A 19,603-nucleotide genomic window follows, 5' to 3' on the forward strand; every position below is an offset into this window, starting at 1 on the left:
AGTCACCTTAATTACTTGAAATATAATATACAACACTGAAACTTTGATACGTACTGTTTTATTCACCTTCATGACTTGAAATATAATATACAACATTGAAACGTAGTATTTTATTCACCTTAATTACTTGAAATATAAAAAACAACACTGAAACATTGATATGTACTATTTTAGTCACCTTAATTACTTGAAATATAATATACAACACTAAAACGTTGATACATACTATTTTATTCACCTTTATTACTTAAAATATAATAAACAACACTGAAACATTGATAATACTACTTTAGTCATCTAAATTACTTGAAATAATATACAACACTGAAGCACTGATACATACTATTTTAGTCGCCCATATATAATATACAACACTGAAACATTGATACAGTATTTTAATCACCTAAATTACTTATTCATATCTGATCTACCTCTCCATTCCATATTTAAAAAGGATGTGTCCTCTATAGTATCAGACCTGACCAAATGGTTAGTTGTAGGCATAGACCGATTCATACCATGGTAGCAGCCGTTCTAATAGGCAGAAGCTACATTTCACAAGATTTGAATTTCCTTTCCTCTTGGCTTGTCTAATCACATGTTAGCTCTCTATCATGTGACAGAGTATATAAAAGGCGAAATCTGAAACCATTAACTCTCTTTGATCCTGACCCTGCCTGGGAGCAGACTTCGCCTGGGGCTGCAGCCTCAGGCAGGACGTGAGTACTATGAGCTAGCTATATCTCTCTTCAAACTCCTACTTGCTTCCACATGCTGTACCCACACGAACATTCTATTTTCACACAAGAACATATGTCTCTTTCTTTCTCCTTCAGCAGGCCTGACCTATATCTAATTGTTGGATATTTAATCTTCGTTTAAACACAACAAACTCTTCACAACAGCTAAATACACGTGCGCGCACGAACACTGAACAAGCAACACTTCAACAAACAGGCAACATATTAATTCTATCTTTAAATGGAAAACTTTCTATGAACGAACTCTTCAAGCCTACTATAATACACATGCGCATAGGAATACTGAACTCTCTTACTAACACGTTTCTGTCTTGTAATCTTCTAATAAAGCTACTAACGAAAGTAAAAAAAAAAGTCTGTTTATAAAATGTTAAAATGTGACTTCCTTTTGTTGTCTTCATTATTAATTAAACCATCCAAGAAATTCCAACAAAACCCGAACAGCCAGCCATGGTTCTCCTCAGAATGTGCTGCTGCCATCGCGCAGAGAAATCACTTTTTCCATAGCTACCAACATAATAGATGTACTGAGACTAAAGCTGCTTTCAGGAACGCCAGCAACCACTGTAAAAGAGTAATAAAAAGTGCAAGCGAGCTATATGCTCAGTCCATTAAATCCAAAGTAGCTGAGCAGCGGCTTGGTTCTCACCAGTTTTGGCAAATAACAAATAGGATCCTGAACAGAAGTGTGCGTTCTATCCCAACCATTATCAATGGATCTGAGGTCATCTCGTCAGCATAAGACAAGGCCAAACTATTTGCCAAGAACTTTGCAGCTAATTCTACCCTATGCGATGAAGGCCATCAACTCCCCATATTTCCTCCTATAACACAGAACACGCTAGGTAACATACAAATATCTGTGCATGAGGTCGCCAAGCTAATCAAGAACCTTGATTACAGTAAAGCAACTGGCCCTGACTGCATTCCAATTATAGTGTTAAAAAAGCTTCAACCAGAATCCCATACTTACGAAACTGTTTAAGCGTTGCCTTAAGGAGAAGTGCTTTCCAACACCCTGCAAAACATCATCAGTATACCCTGTATTTAAGAATTCAGGTGATAAGTTATCTCCCTCTCAGTACAGACCAATAAGTCTCCTGTGTGTCATGAGTAAGTTGCTGGAATCCATATTAAATAGAGAAGTAGTCAACCACCTCAGCAGAAATAATCTTTTTAGTGACACGCAATATGGTTTCCATTCTGCAAGATCTACCGCAGATGTGATAACAGTTATATCTCATAGGATTAGTGAATCTCTTGATAAAGACTTCCTTTCTAGAGCAATTGCTCTTGACATATCAAAGGCCTTCGACAAGGTATTGCATAAAGGCCTACTTCACAAGATTTCCAGCTACGGTATAACTGGAAATGTTTTCTCTTTCATTAAATCATTTCTCTCTGATAGGCTCATAAGAGTAGTGGTCGATTGACAAAAATCAGAGGCCTGCAGTATTAATACTGGAGTCCCTCAGGGGCCCATCCTGGGCCCAACTCTCTTCCTGATCTACATCAATGATCTCCCTAAACACATACTTAAATCATCATTGACATCTATGCTGATGACACGACTATCTACGGCAACACATCAAAGGCTGTAAATGACAAAGTTCTCTCTGATTCTCTCTCCTCTGATCTTGAGCACGTGGTACAGTGGGAGAAGACGTGGCTGGTTACTTTTAATGCATCTAAAACCAAATTCCTATCCTTACATCATCAACGCTCTGATCCCCATCTGCCATCAATTGAAATGGATGGCTCTCGTCTAGGAGAAGCCCCATGTTTTGACAAGCTTCTGGGCTTGACCTTTACTCCTGATCTGAAATGGAACACGTACATCAAGTCTGTTGACAACGTCGCTGGGAAAATGGTGAGATCCTTCTACCACTCCAGAAGATATCTCACTACTGATGCAATTCTCTATCTATATAAAAGCCAAGTACGACCAAGGATGGAGTACGTACTGCTACCATATCTGGGCAGGAGCTGCTAAAAACAGCCTATCCTGCCATGACAGAGTACAAAATAGACTTCGTGGCTTAGTGGGGGATGCCCTTTTCTCTTCCCTGCAGCCTCTCTCCCACAGAAGAGACGAAGCGAGCCTATCGTTGTTCTATCGTTATTTCCATGGCAAGTGCTCGTTTGAGCTATATTCTCTGGTCCCCCCTCGCCAATCTTTTTCAAAAAACACCCGACTAGCTGAAAGCACCGTCAATAATTTTCCCCACTCCTTATCTGTGCCTAAATCAAAACATACATTCCATGAACAAAGCTTCTTTCTTAGAACTGCACGCCTGTGGAACTCTGTTCCGCTTGCCTGTTTCCCTCCTGACTTCAACCTGGATGTCTTCAAGTCCAACACAAACAAATTCCTGATGAACCCCCCCCCCCCCAAGTAATGACACCTTATGAATTCTCCAATACTATTGCTACCCTATCCCATTGATTACTGTACACACAATAAACCTTATCCCCGAGTGGCCATTGGGCCTTGATAAGTGGTGAACTCCATGTAAAAAAAAAAAAAAATAAGATATGCTTTTCACACGGCTGCCGAGACATAATGTAAATAAGAAAGATCAGGGAAGAAGAAGAGGAAAAAAAAAATTAAATGGTGATAGAATTATTAAATATAAAATAGAAAAGCAAATGTTAAAATGACCCAGACAAAAAGATGTTAAAAGGCGCGAAAAAAATATAGGGCAGAAAAATAGGTCAACTGAAATGTACAGGTTACTTAAGAAAATGTCAGCAAGAGTTGTTAAAAGACACTAAATGGAAAAAATAAATAAAAAAATATATAAAATAAAAAATAAATTTTTTTTTAATTTTATATATATATATATATATATATATATATATATACTTGTTTATTGTTATATAAACATGCTCACATCCCGCTGCTACAAATAGCCACTTGTTTCAATCAAACAACAGATATCATCAGGCAGCGGGATGTGAGCATGTTTATATAACAATAAACAAGTATTATCAGCTCTTTTTATTGAGCACTATCTAACAACCTCGTTGAATTCATTAGTCCATTACTTTTGAATATAAAAAAAACCCGAGTATATATATATATATATATATATATATATATATATATACACACACACACACAAGGTGCGTCTGGTGTTTGAGAACATAACTAATTTTATTAATTCTTTTCTGCATGTTAATCTTTACTTTTTTTTTTTACAAAGAATCAAGGGAGATAATAAACTAAAACATGAAATGAAAAGATATGTTGTAATAGTTTCAATAATGTACAGGTTATTACTTAAGAAAATGTCAGCAAGAGTTGTTAAAAGACACTAAATGGAAAAAATAAATAAATAAATAAAAAATAAATAATAAATAAAAAAAATATATAAAATAAAAAATAAATTTTTTAAAAATTTTTATATATATATATATATATATATATATATATATATATATATATATATATACACACACACACACACACATAAGGTGCGTCTGGTGTTTGAGAACATAACTAATTTTACTAATTCTTTTCTACATGTTAATCTTTACTTTTTTTTTTACAAACAAAGAATCAAGGGAGATAATAAACTAAAACATGAAATGAAAAGATATGTTGTAATAGTTTCAATAATGACAGAACACAGCGATTTGCAAATTACACAATTTCTTAAAGTCACCAAATCATTTGCTTTTAAAATTCACGAAGAGTTAGAAGATAATGACGGCTAAATTTCTCCTGTTGCTAAATTTATAAAATGTACCAGCAGCACTAACATCATCAGAACACATGAGTTTATTTAATTGACAAGAGTCTCCTGAAGTAAATGAAGTCAGTTACAAAAGATCTCTGAAGCCACAAATTGAAGGACTGTCTATGAGAATTTTTGATACAAGTCCTATGTGATGAAGAGAGACCAGTTTATGTCTGAGATCACCAAAGAAAATCGTTCAGTGAGATCCAAGAGACTTTTAAACAAACTGAAACATCCTGTTGAACAAGAAATGCTTAGGTTTTTTTTCATCCGAAAAGAACTTTAACCAACTTATGGCAACCAGTCCTCCAAACCATAATCCGTTGGATTATTATGTGTGAGGCATTGTTGAGAGTGATGTTAATAGACATCCTCACACCACCACAGATTCTCTGAAAGCATTCAGAGTCAGAGTAATGGACAACATAAACAATGACCATCTAATAGGCACCTGCTAAAAGTTTAGGTCTTGAATAAAAGCTGTCATTGAAGCGAAGGGGGATTTCATTGAATGGAATTAGTAAATAAGATTGTCGTTTATGTACCAATGTATGGCACAATCACGTTGACACACCGGTTCTCACCAGATCACGGAAGTTAAACAACGTTGAGCCTGGCCAGTACCAGATAGGTGACCATTTGGGAAGGATAGACACTGTATACACTTTCTGGGAAGGTTGGACATGGGGCCAGAACCCTCACCCTGAAAATAGAACTCCTCGCTACAAAAGCATCTACAAAGTTGTGGATGGCCTATGCCTCTCCAGAGGCTCAAAGCTATGGATGGTTATGTACAAATGTTGTTTTATTTAATTACAGATGTGTTGTTTGTTTTTTTATTATCCTTAAAATGTAATAAATGTTCTCAAAAACTGGACGTACCCTTTATATATATATATATATATATATATATATATATATATATATATATATAAGCATACAAATTTAACCCTTATCCCTGAGTGGCTTCCGGGCCTTGATAAGTGGTGATCACTGTGTAAAAAAAAAAAAAAAAAAAACTGTAAAAAATATATTTTACATGAATTTATTGTTTAACAAAATACTCAAAAAGATATATTAAAATATAAAATTAAAATTTCTTCAATCTGCAGAGTTTTTATATTTACTCCAAGTTTACAGAAGCTTTTACCTAATAAACTTAATCTTTACTGATTGTTATATCATAAAGGAATCACTGCATGAAAGATATATATAAAAATAAATTCATGTTTAATGTTCGGTAAGTCAATAAGTATATATTATATAAAAACAAACAAATATTTGGTTATAAAGAAGACAGCTTTAATTTATCTACATATTTTTTGTAATTTTTACCACTTAGTGTCAGATAGTATAGATCGGGCAAATCATAGCTATACTTCTGCAACTCATAAAATCGGAATTGGAGATTCTCTTTGCTATACTTAAACACAAGCGCATTCTTTATTATATCTGCATTGGAGAATCCAAACTCTTTGTGCAGCATGTGCAAGTGATTCTGCAGTTTGAAGATGCTAACAGACAAAAGAGTGGGATATTTGCGAATCATTGATTTCAACTCGGACTCGCCGCACTCCAACTGCTTACATAGATACTCCTCTTTAGACATACAATCTGCATAGATAGCCTGCTCATGGACCATTTTTTGGAGATGCGCCTGGTATTCCTCACCAGTGGACTTCATCAGGTGATTCAAGGATCTCGTCCAAATAAACCTTGGAATGCGCAACCTTTTAAGATCATTCAACTTTGTTTCGATGACGTCGATGGGGAACGTTAGAAGCCATATCCGTTCTGTGAGAATTGTGGCAAATTCCGGATCCATTGACAAATACACATCCATTTTCTTTCGGATCGTCGATAGCTTTGAGTTGTCGAACCATGAGCATGTCTTGACAAGTGACGCTACAAAAGTTTCAGAGCAACCGAGCGACTTTGTTAGAAGGCCGTGTTTGTCGTTAAACTCCTCTCGGTTGCGTGAATCTTCTACATACACCTTGTACCGTTTGCAGAACTGTCTCTGAGATAAGTTTATCATAGACAGACGAATGCTTTTCAAGTCAGTGTTTTGGTTTAAATCTTCAAAGCGAGCCTTCAAGGTTTCATATTTACGCTTGAAAATGTCGGGGGAGGTAAACACATCCTGCTCTGTTATAGAGTTGGCAGCAAAAAGATCGATCATTTTGGTAAATTTTTCACAAGTCATTTTGAGTAACTCCTGGTTATTATGGAGGAATTTTATTGTGTCTTTCTTGGAGCACCCCAGCATGTTTGTCATATATTCTTGACGAAATGAACATTCTTTCTCTAGCTTTCCATCCAAGGCTTTTCGGGGAAGAGAGGAGATGGTCACCGTGCAAGAATGTGCCAGTAATGATTGCAAGTTGCACATCTTTAGCACGTGATGCACAATAGTAGATGTACCTACAATTAAATAGAAAAGAAAATTATTGGATGTGAAATTTAAAAAACAAAACAATATTGTTGTGGTATAGACTATCTAAAAGAGGTGGACGATGATTGTTGCTTATTCTCCTAGCCCTTATGTCTGACTAGCCTGGGTGTCCGGCATTGCCCGAGTGTTTGGAGGTGTGTGTTGACCAAAAGCAAAAGTGGTAGTAGGCAGGCAGGCTCGAACCCGTACCACGAAGGAGGAAAAGAATGTGAAAAAAAATGACATCTTTGCCATTGCGTCCATCATCAAACCGGAAGTTATGAAGGTTTAAATTAAGGCTAGTCAATCGAAAAGAGGGGATGACTTTTGAAAATATCGGCAAAAAAAGCGATCCTTGTAGAAAAGTGCCCAGTTGAGGGTGAAGGAATTAATGTTTTTAGCCAATTTTTCGATATTTGTCGTCCAAAGGGGCGAGCTTCAAAACAATACCAATCTCATGAAAATCTGTTGCCTCTGTCAAAAGTTTTAGGCATACATACATACATACATACATACATACATACATTTAAACAGACAGGCGAGATTTATTATGTTTCATGGTCATTGGGTCACTGAAACAAATCTTATTTGTTGATGAAAATCTAACACATACACATATACAGAGTATTTTTTAGAGGCAGCAAACTTTAAATAGCTCCATTCTTTTTTAATTGCAGATTTGGCAACTATCTGTTATTTAGAGCTCAGCTTGGTTTGGCAATTCATCATGAAGAGACTGACACTCCAGCAGTGTTTGAAAAGTGTACAAATTTATTTTATTTACATTTGATTAATAATTTTCACAAAATGTTTGAGGCTGAAAGTGGCTACATTGAATAGATGTCAGCTCTACTGCATAATCAAGTTGCCTGAATTGATTTTTTGAATAAAAGTGTGTAACTTAACCCCATTAGATTATTTTCTTCGGGGATATGTGAAGTCCTATGTCTATGTTGATAAACCAGACAATAGACCACTTGGAAGATGATATTCGATGTGTTATTGCGCATATTTTTAGCGGGTTTTTAAAGATGATTACGTGTTAATCTTAATTGGCGCACTTTGACGACATATACAAACAATTATCTCTGGAACAAATTGTTGCCAAAAGAGAAATTGTTACATTTGTATAAAACATGAAATAAAATTTAAAAAAAACAACATTTTTTTGTACAACTTAATGGATTGCTTGGGCATGTTTTACAATATACAACAGAACGAAAATGTGATCAGAAAACAAATATATAACAAATAAATGTTACCAAAGGCAAGATAAGTTACTCTTCTACCCAGGTGGAAAGGTTTTTCGTGTTTTAACTTATTTGGAAGCGTTTATTAAGTTTGAGACGTAAATAGTGCTGAGTGCTTACGTTAATACGAAAACAAGGATTGCAACATGAAACTGTCACATTTGGAGTCCCAAGAATCGCTCAAAAGTCGAAAATAAAACACAAAAATGATAGAAATCCGGGCTATTAATGTCATGATAATATTTATTTGGTGGATTACTACCAGTATTTTTTAAATTCATTTTCGAGTTTTGAGCGATTTTTGAGACTTAAAAAGTGGCAACCGTATGTTGCCATCTTTGCTTTCGTTTTAATTTAAGCGCTCTCCAGAGAGCACTACTTGCATTTCCAACTTAATAAACGATTTAAAATAAATTAAGTCACAAAAAAACTTATCTTGCCTTTGATAACATTTATTTGCTTATAATACACTTGTTTTTTGACCACGTTTTCGTTCTGTTGTAAAACATGCCCGGTTGTTTATGTCTATGCTTATGTTTTAGTTGTAACTTGGAATCCTACGCTAGTAGGGGAAACAATCAAAGGGAAATAATTCATAAAGTATGAAAAATGACGATCGTATTTTGGGAGACAAGTTATCGCCCTTGCACCATTTTCATTTGATACTTGAAGACAGATTTCAACCTATCCACCTCCCTTGATCATATAACCAGGAAAGAGTAAATATGTTGGCGTCTTAAAAATGTAAAACCAAGACAAACACTAACGATTAAAATGTTATAAATGTTGAAAATAGATAAAAAACAAAACAACAAAAAAACATTAAATGTTGAATAGAAAACAAAACATGTTTAACAAATACAATATATGTAAACGAACGGGTGATTTTTAATGGCGACGAACTTTAAACACTAAAACTAAATCACAGAAAAATATTTTTATTATACAAATATGTGGTTGATTCCAAAGATTAACTTTTGGCATTTATAATTTAAATACAATTTCGAGCATATGGACCTCCACAACTTGCGCATAATACTGCGTGATCTACAAGTGCATTTCCACAAACTGTACACTTTTAATTAGGCTGGATTTTGACAATAACCTATCAAATGTTGTCTTCCAGTTTTTTGTCTCATTTTTCAGTGTAGACATGCGCTTTTACACATCTCAAAAAGAAAAAAAGTCTAATAGGGTTAAATTGCATAAGCAAGGTGGCCATTTCGTGAAATTATTCATTCATCAAACGTTTCTTTTAATAAAAAATAATAAGGTACTCATGCAGAGAGTGATCCGTGCTGAAATAATAACGCTATTATTTATACAGCCATTCTTAACATGGGGAGAGGAGGGTGTTTTGTACCTATTCTGTATTTTAACCTTACAATTGAATAAAAAAACATATCATAAAACTTTAATTAAACTTGGAAATACGATTTCAAAAATAGCGTGGATCACTCTCTGCATTAGCACCAATAATAAATTTGAAAAATTTGCAAATGCTGCTCGAGTGTCAGTTTCTTCATGATGAACTGCCAAACAAACTAAGCTGAAAATAACCGATAGTTGCCCAATCTACAATTAAAGAAAATAGAATTATCAATTTAAAGTTCGCTGCCTAAAAAGAACACAGTGTATAACGTTACAAATGATTGAAAATTATTTTTTGTTGTGAATTTAAAACGTTCAGTTCTAACTATTTAACATAGTTAATAAAAAGAAATATAAACACTTATGCAGAGAACACGTTTTTGTTGTGGATGTCACGTTGGTATGTTGGCAACTTACATAAATCATCAGAATATGGTGAAATGCTCAGTCAATGCAGCAGAGAATGTGTCGATAATTCCTGAGGAAGTACCGTATATACTTATGTATAAGTTGATCTTTTTTCACATTTTATTTATTTTCCCTTTTTTTTCTTTTCTACTCATTCCAAATCTTCTCACCAAGAAGAGAAATAAAAAGTATAAAAGAAAAAAACAAAACAAAAAGAATAAAAAATGAAAAAAGGATCGACTTATACACAAGTATATACGCTACTTTGTAAATGTCTTGAAAGAAAATTTTCCAAATAGGTCACAGTGTGTTCTGAACCAATCAAACTCTCGCTGTAAATTTTATACCATTGCAATATTGTGCACCTCTATATATATAATCTTGTTAAATTGATTTGAAAAAATAATTTCGTTTTTGTAAATACTTTTTATATGAAACTAAAAATATTTTTGCCAAAAAATAACCTCTCAACTTGTGAGTAAATTCATTTCATTGTTCATTTGAATAATACCACAGCAGATTTTTACGATATTTTACGTTGACAAACCAAATAGTTTGTCTATGTCGAAGTTGCTTCAATAGCAAATCAGCAGGAGCAAATAGTCGTACATAATGTAGTCATACATTTTTGTAACACTCATTATGTACGACTAAATTTTGGCACGAGTAAATGTCTGATTCGGCTCCTGCTGATTCAATCAATTTTATATGTAGTTTCTGTGACAAACAGCAGGAGCAATCAGTCATACATTAACCGGGCATAATTTTAGTCATAAATTTTTAGTAAAACCCATCATTTGGTTAATAAATAAGTCAGCATGCAACGTCTTATCTCTATTTATATAATGTTGGGTATACATATATCTATATACTTGAATATATGAAAGTGACCTTGTCTTTGTGTTTGTGGAACGGTCCCTACTAAATTGCTCTGCTAATTTCTGTTTTACAGATTTGAAACTTGATTTATAGGAGATTTGAACCTGTGGAACAAATTTGATTGGATTTTTATCCAGTAAAAATAATTAAGAGATGAAAATAAAAAAATTGGAACTTGGCAGATGTAATTCGATTAAATGTGTATCTTCTACACTCTATATTAATTTCTGATTTGCGTATGAAATTAGCCCAGATGGTAATAAATAATACTGGAGAGCTATATGTTTTGGTTTCAATTCTAGCTGATTGCACTCAAGTCATTTTTTTTTTATCTTTTGAAATCACTACTATATATTGGGTACAATATAATAATCAGTAGAGAATTGGTTCTATAAGATTGATGGTATACTATGGTCAAACTTAGTGATGTAGGGTTTGCAAGTGAGTCTACAGAGCCAAGTACAAATGACTCTGTACTAGTGTTGGAGCATGTCATTCAAGCTGAATCCACTATACCTTGAATGAGTCAACTAACGTCCAATTGTTGAGTTTGTCAGTGCGCATGTTACAGCTTAAAGCATCTTGAACTGATGCAACTTCTTCCACAGTTGTTATGAGTGACATCCGGGAATTTTATGGTGCTTTATGAATGTTCATGAAGATTTGGTTGTCGCATTTGTTGCTGGAGAGAGTTAATAGGCTCTGAAGGATATTGTTGATATTTGCTGAGCTCGATTTTTTTACAGCTAGTATGAAGTCAAAAACTCAGTGTTGGTTCTTTACTGAGTTTGTTGAAGTGTTCAGAATCATGGTAAGTCAGATTTGAATAATATGTCATCTTCTTTGTCAGCCAATGCCTGTGTCTGAAGATCACGCCGGGATCACCATTCTAGGAATGCAATTTGCATGCCTATAAATTAATTTGTAGTTGAAAACATAGCACAAGATGAAAAACAAAACCTCTTAAAACAACAATAAAAAAGGTTTATTCTGGCTGTAGAAAGTTGAACAATGAGAAAAAGGAATAGCTGAAGGTGCTTTGGGTGTTGCAAGCGATCACCAGTTATCTTCAGTGCAGATTGCCGATACTGGAGAGAAGAGAAAGAAAAGAGAAATTTTCCTTTGACGCTTGCCAGGTTCTCCCTGCTAACAGACCATGATTCTCAAAGAAACTAAAGAGGTTCCCTAGTTGACAGATGGAATCCATGTACCCTGCAAGCCAATTGGTCAGTGTGTGGCCAAATCGTTTCGCATGAACATTTTTTCACGAGAGAAAATAAATCAATAAAATAAAATACGCATCAAGTGCGCTTGAAAGCCAAATCACAACGAAATATTATGAAAATAAACAAATATTTTACTTGTTTGAAATTTATAACATAAATATATTTCGGAGATATACTCCATCTTCAGTATGTTGTTCTCTTCCTTTTTTCTTTTCTTCTTTCTCTCCATGTTGTAAAGTTTGAGAAAGAAATGTAAAGATCCGCGTGTAGTATCTCAGTGATTGTATTTTGAAATGTTGGAACAGTGTGTAGGCAACGCGAGAATAACGTCAAGGGTGTGAATTCCATATAGAAACGTTGATTTAATTTGAATAAAATAAAATACACATCAAGTGCGCTAGAAAGCCAAATCACAACGAAATATTAGGAAAATAAACAAATATGTTATTTGTTTGAAATTTATAACATAAATATATTTCAGAGATATACTCCATCTTCAACTTTACAACATGGAGAGAAAGAAGAAAAAAAAAGGAAAGAAAACAACATACTGAGGATGGAGTTTCGCTCCGAAATATATTTATGTTATAAATTTCAAACAAGTAAAATATTTGTTTATTTTTCTAATATTACGTTGTGATTTGGCTTTCAAGTGCACTTGATGCATATTTTATTTTATTCAAATTAAATCAACGTTTCTATATGGAATTCACACCCTTGAAGAAAATAAATCTTATTTTATTTGTGACTGCTGCATTTGTATGCACAGGATTCACTCCTAAACTAATTAACAGATCATTATAAATTTTGGAATATAGTATGAAATGCGTCAAACTGCTTTTTCAATCATTTGCATGAATTGAGCATCAGTTTTTAAGTGGCATAAGGGATTCAAGGAAGCCAGGGAATCTGTGAGGGATGATAAGAGGTGTAGGAGGAGTAAGGAATTAGAACACCAGAGCTGATTGGCCAAATAAAGAATTTCATGGATAAGGACCGTCATGTGTCTAGAGACAATAAGTGCATAGTTTGATGTCAGTGTGGGAACTGTACACACAATTATTCACTATAAGGAACTGAAGATACAAAAGATTTGTGCAAAATTTGTTCCAAGAGTGCTCAGAGTAGATCAGAAAGAGAGATGTCGTCATGGGCATCAAAACAATTCCTCACCCTCCCTATAGTCCAGACCTTGCTCCGTGTGACTTTTGATTATTTCCTAAGCTCAAGGAAAACTTTAGAGGCTATTGTTATCAGACAATTGAGGAGATGAAAGAGGCTGTGACAAAGGTTATTGACACGCTCACACAAGAGGGGTATTACGGGGCCTTCCAGAAGTTGTTGGAATCGTACAACAAGTACATTACAGCCAGATATTACTTTGAAGTGGACGAGAGTTCCATGTGTATACTATCAATAAAAGTGACCTTATGAAAAAAAGTCTGGAAACTTATTGAAAGCACCCTATATGTATAGGATTCACTCCTAAACTAAATTAATTTATAAATAATTATGAACTTTGGAATACAGTTGTTAGGTGTGAGGGTCAGAATGTGAGTTATATTTAGCTTATGCAGGGGAAACAATGGGAGAGTGTTTAGTGCTGCTAGGGGGTGGTAGAATAGAACATGGGCAAATATTCATTCAGTAGACAGATGAGTCAATGAAATGACGACGTCAGGTTTGTGATTCACAGAGTGTTGACTGAAGATGAGCAGACGTGGTCTTAAGTTATCTGTGTCTTTTGTCAGACTTCCCCTTTTTTGTTTTGGTACTATTGCATTTAGGAGACAGGCTAATGAGTTAATGAAGACACTTAACATAGTTTTGGTGTGGGAGATAGATTAACCCTTACAGATCTAGAGTTAATATGGAGAACTGGTGTGGTTTAGGACAGTTCGTCAGTTTCCTTTTGCGGAATAAACTGTTCAACAATCATCTTCAGTAAGGGATACAAATACATCCATGCACAACTGAAAATCCAGTACACTTAACTGTAGGTTTTTGTTGGTTTGGGTTTGACTGGACATGTTGCTCTTCTAAGCATTTCGAAGCAACCAGAAAATACTTGATTTTATCTTTTATCATACTGAGATCGTAATAGCATTCATTGTAAACGTGATTATTCCTCAACAATAAAATGGAAGTAGCAGATACATATTTATATTCGCCTTTTTCTGATTTTCTAATTCGTCTTTTGAACAAAACAGACAAAAATGTATTTTCTTTCTTATTCTTTTTAAAATAAGAGCACAAGTTAATGACATGTCTTCCTTGTCATTATATATATATATATATATATATATATATATATATATATATGTATGTACTAGCAGGCTGCTCGGTTATAAAATACACATAATTATATTTTAATTAATGCAGAATTCTTATTTATTATAAACAGAAATACCGTAGGTATTTAACATAATGTTAAATTCCTTTAAAAAATGTACTAAAAAAAAATGGAAAGCAACTAAGACATGCATGCGGGTATTGATTTTTCTAAACAGCTCACTTCTTGTAAGTAAAAAAATACTCGAGCTGAGATCGAAACCGAAACCTAAAGACAGCAAGTCAAGTACGATAACCATTAGACCAGCTTGCCATGATCTTTAAAAAGTGTTTTAAAACTTAATTATTCTTAACATAAGGAAGTTGTCATGTTTCATGACTGCACACGCGTAGAAACAGTTGACAAACAGATAAAAATCCGACGACCCTAAGTACCAATTTTTCAATTTTGACCCCTTAGTAACACTTTTTTTCTGGATGAAAACCGATTAAAATGTTTTCCACCTGTTTGAATACTCTATCTACAAAATTTCAAGTTTGTACATAAAAAATTCTTTGAGTATCTATGTTGAGAAGTGTCCACACACACACACACACATACATTCTCACTTTTACAGATATCTATTTTTAAGCGGTGAAGTTAACAATCCCTTTTTGGTTAAAAACAAGATGTATTTTCTCTTTGTTTCCTTTTTAAGACAAAAGTGCAAGAGACGTCTTCCATTGTCATAGTTGGCAAAAACGTTTTGTTTGTTGCTAAAGACAAAATTTTATTTTAATCCTTTCCAAAACAAAACACAAATTAGCAAGTCGTCTTCCGTTGTTGTTATAGCTTTTTAAATAGTTCCACAGATGGGATGTTCTTGGAAAGAAACTATTCATAGAAATTTTGTTCAATATTAGGCATACTGAGAAAGACAGGAAATTGTTTTTTGTAGTTGTGGTAGCTAGACGAGTTCTTGCTATGAATGTCTTACAAGAAGGAGCCAAAGTCGAGTACTTTCAATAGAAATAATGATAGAGTAGAGAAAGACTAACAACATCTCTTACGTGACAAAGGGATTGTAGAAGATAGAAGTGATCATCATAGAATTTCCATGAACAAAGTTTCTTTCCAAGAACTTCACGTCTGTGAAACACATTACCATGGGAGTACTTCCTTGGAGATTACAAAACGGTTGTCATCAAATCGAAAGCTAACACATACGTGTCATAAAGCACTCCTATAAATAATAAAACTATGTCTATTTCATTAATAATTTTCAATCCTCTCATAATATTTGGCCGTCTTGCAGTTTAGATAAACCAAAATATGAGGAAAGTACAGGGACATATTTGCGGCTACACCGTTCGTAAGAATGTCATTTGATTGACTATTGAAAATGACGTAATTATTGTAAAATGAAGCAATATTGAAATTGACGTAATAAAATTAAATTGAAACACTATTAGAAAACAAAACTTTTATTAAATTAAATTGTTTATTAAATGATTTTCATTAAATACAGAAACAAACATAATTACAAATGATATTCTTCTCGGATACATAATAATACATGAGGAAATACCCGACTCGATTTCCTTCTCGGTCACAAAAATCCCAACAAATGCAGATTGAACATAATTATCTTTTTGGCATTTTTTTGGGGTCCCACCTCCACAATTTTCTTTAAAATGACGACTTTTGTCAGTTTTCGACTATGCTGAATAAGAAAATCTCATTTAAATTTTTGCAAGTAGTTTTCTAAATTTAAAGACCGCTATTATGCCCTGTAATTCACTGGCGGCCATGTTTGTACGCATGTGCAATAAACAAATGTACTTTTCTGCAACCGACACTGCCACCTAGTGGAAACAAATCCACTTCTTTTTATAACCGAGAAATTAGTGTAAAACAAAACAATTACGCCTTTTTTTCACTTCCTTGAGTAATTTCATATTAAGAACGGCTTTTAGAATAAACACCCCCAATCTCCCCATGTTAAGAACGGCTATCTGAATAATCACCCCATTTTTGGGGTGGGTGGGATGAAAAAATATTTGCCCGAAATTTAACTGTGATATTTGTTGTCAGCATATTCACCTGCAAATACTATTAAAAAAATTGGGAGGCGGGGGGGGGGGGTTAGTGTCAGTCATAGAAAAGTGGATTTATTTCGGCTAGGTGGCAGCGTGAGTTGCAGAGAATTTGTTTGTTTCGTGCGCATGTACAAACCTGGTGGCCAGTGAGTTACAGTGCATAATACAGGTCTTTATATCCCGAAAACTACTTTTTTCTGCAAAATTTAAATCAGATTTTCTTATTCTACATAGTCGAAAACCTTCATGGGTCGTCATTTTAAAGAAAAGTTTGTAATCTATGATAATTGTCGAAATTTTTTTTTTTTTTTTAAGTGAAAAACACGCATTTTTATGAGGGCACTCTCGTATAGGTCCGTCAAATTCTTTAACAACAATAATATATATATATTTTTTAAATTCTGTTACAATAATTACGTCAATTTCAATAGCCAATCAAATGGCATTCTTATAGGCTGTGTACCCCTAAATATGTCCCAGTATTTGGTAAAATTTTACTTTATAAAGCCCATCTCACGTTCGTATAGAATTTTTTTTTTTGTAGATTTCGATAAGCTAAAAACAAATCTGCTAACCGTTTCCGTCACAGAGAAATAGTTTCATGATATAAAGAAATTACTTTTTCAAATATTAAGCAATTCCTTATCTTATCAGTGGTGGTGGTGGTGGTGACCATTTCTATTCACCCAACAACGTGCATATTTTTGTCGCAAACAAGTAGTTTTCCAGATAATAAGCCATGTAATTCTATATGTTATCAGTGGTTTTGGTAGTCATCTGTACGCGCAAACGCGCGTATATTTTTGATGTGCGCGTCAAAAATATACGCGCGCTTGCGCGTACAAAAATGGCCACCACTGATAACATATAGAATTACAGCGCTTAATATCTGGTAAACTACTTGTTTTTCGTTTAATTTTAAATTTTCGCCAAAGATTACTACACTATGTGAGAAGGCAGTTTGGTACACGAACGCACATTCAATATCCCTCTTTTATGCGCTCGGGCATAGCGTAAACGAAGGCTGTGAATATCGGAAAATAGTCCCAAGGTTCAGGGGTTAATACCATACAAACGGTAAATGGTAATCGTGAAGAAAGAGAGAGCCTGTTTCCTCCGTTTGACTATAGGTGGCGTTACTGTCTGTCCACCCAGTTACGGAAGCACAAAATGTATATAATGGCACCTTTGAAATAAAAATAAATGTTTTTGTTATATTTTAATTTTAAACATGTTTTTTTTTGTTTTGTTTTGTTTTTTTGCAAACGTATTTAAGTTTTATTTTTTTTCAAACATATTTACGTTTTTTTTTTTTTTGTAAACATATTTAAGTTTATTTGTTTATTTTTAAACATTTACGTTTTTGTTTGTTTTTACGTTTTTTTTTTGTTTTTTTTTTTGCAAGCACAAACTAAATATTTTTGAAATATTTTTCTTTTTGAAAAGTTTGCTTATGCACTTATTGTACCGCGCTATTTTTTAATAGTAGTTTCAATAAGGTTTTACAATATCCTTTTTCAAATATATATATAAATACTCGCGGAAAAGGTAAAATAAGTGCAGAAAATTTAAGAAAAAAGGGGGGGGGTCCATAAAAAAAAGATAAAAGAAAAAACGTTGATTTTTTTTTTATTATAAGAGCGTAAAAAATACTCACGGAAAAACGGTTGTACATGTTTAAAAGAAAAATAAAGCAAAAACACATAGTTTATGCTTGCAAAAATAAAAAAACATAAAAACAAACAAAAACGTAAATGTTTGAAAATAAACCAGCAACAAAACGTAAATGTTTGGAAAAATAAAACTTAAATATGTTTGCAAAAAAAAAAAAAAAAAAAAAAAAAAGAAAACGTAAATATGTTTGCAAAAAAAAAAAAAAAAAACGTTTAAAATGAAAATATAACAAAAACATTTATTTTTATTTCAAAGGTGCCATTATATACATTTTGTGCTTCCGTAACTGGGTGGACAGACAGTAACGCCACCTATAGTCAAACGGAGGAAACAGGCTCTCTCTTTCTTCACGATTACCCGGTAAATTTGCGACGGAAACGGTTATTATATGCTTTTAAAGCACACCGAAATCTACAAAAAAAAAAAAAAAAAAAATTTCAATACGAACGTGAGACGAGCCTTAAAGTAAACTAATACTTAGTATTTTCCTCATATTTTGTTTGATCTGTCGTCTTTTATTGTACAAACACTACGTGATTTTTGGAATACGACATCTTTGTTCCATTACGGTACGTGCACAATGTGTTTGCATTGTCTGTATTTTTTATAAGTCGAATTCGAAATAAATTGTGTCTTTTTTTTTCCTTTTATTTTTATTTATTTAATCGACATCCTTACAAGAGCTGAAGTACCCATTTATATGGGGTTAAGGTTAGGGTTAAGGCTGTTGTAATTCGTTTAACTTACCAAATAGTTTAACGCCGCCGACAACAAATGCGCGATTCATGACCATCAATGACCTCAACATCATAAACATTTAAATGCAATTAAAAAAATTAAAGCGAAAACATTGTTTAAATAAACAGACAATACTCCGATTCCTCTTTAGGAGGATTATTTTAGTAGAAAACTAAAACTAAAACTTAAAGTTAGGAAATATTGACTACAAAGTAAAACTGAAACACAAAAAGTTCTCCGAAACTCACGCTGGCGGTGTAACTCAATAAGTTGCCCCCTCTTTTTTTATTACCGGATCTTAACGTCTGAAACCGTGGCCTTCTTGTCTTTTAAGACGGTCTTGCTGAAACTCCGGATTTGAATATTTTGCAGTACATACAAAAACTAAAATATGGTAAAAACAACAAAAAAACAAAAAACAAAAAAACAAACAAACAAAAAACAAATGTATAACAAATATATGTTACCAAAGGCAAGATAAAATGCTCTTCACCTAACTAGAAAAATTTTTTCAGAGAGCATGTCATGTTCATTTTGAACAGTTCACAAATTTTCTCAGCCTTCTCAACCCATTCGACGATGGACGGTCCCGTTGGTAGATTCGTCAGGTATCAAGCGAAAGTTGAATCTGTGCATTTTTTCCTCATGGTTTTTGAGTCACCGCCCACCAAGGGCCGAAATAGCTTATAATTAAATAACCCGGTTGGAGATAAAAGACAGTTGATTTTCAGAGAGCATGTTCATTTTG

General features: G+C 33.7%; 1 protein-coding gene across 2 annotated transcripts; it reads right to left on the reverse strand.

Moving 5' to 3' along the window:
* Positions 1–5,533: 5,533 nt before the first annotated feature.
* LOC145243840 (uncharacterized) lies at positions 5,534–19,143 on the reverse strand. Of its 2 annotated transcripts, none has more exons than XM_080106867.1 (2): positions 19,104–19,143; positions 5,534–6,928 (listed from the first exon to the last, which is right to left on the reverse strand). In XM_080106867.1, the coding sequence occupies exon 2, from the start codon at positions 6,894–6,896 to the stop codon at positions 5,790–5,792; it is 1,107 nt and encodes a 368-aa protein (XP_079962993.1). In that variant the 5' UTR covers positions 6,897–6,928; positions 19,104–19,143; the 3' UTR covers positions 5,534–5,789. The 2 variants fall into 2 exon arrangements, with proteins under 2 accessions (XP_079962993.1, XP_079962992.1); XM_080106866.1 differs by having other exon boundaries at positions 18,865–19,119.
* Positions 19,144–19,603: the final 460 nt, after the last annotated feature.

The sequence above is a fragment of the Euprymna scolopes genome, chromosome 22 (genome assembly GCF_053919585.1).
Source record: "Euprymna scolopes isolate OS-2025 chromosome 22, ASM5391958v1, whole genome shotgun sequence".
Classification (NCBI taxonomy): domain Eukaryota; kingdom Metazoa; phylum Mollusca; class Cephalopoda; order Sepiida; family Sepiolidae; genus Euprymna; species Euprymna scolopes.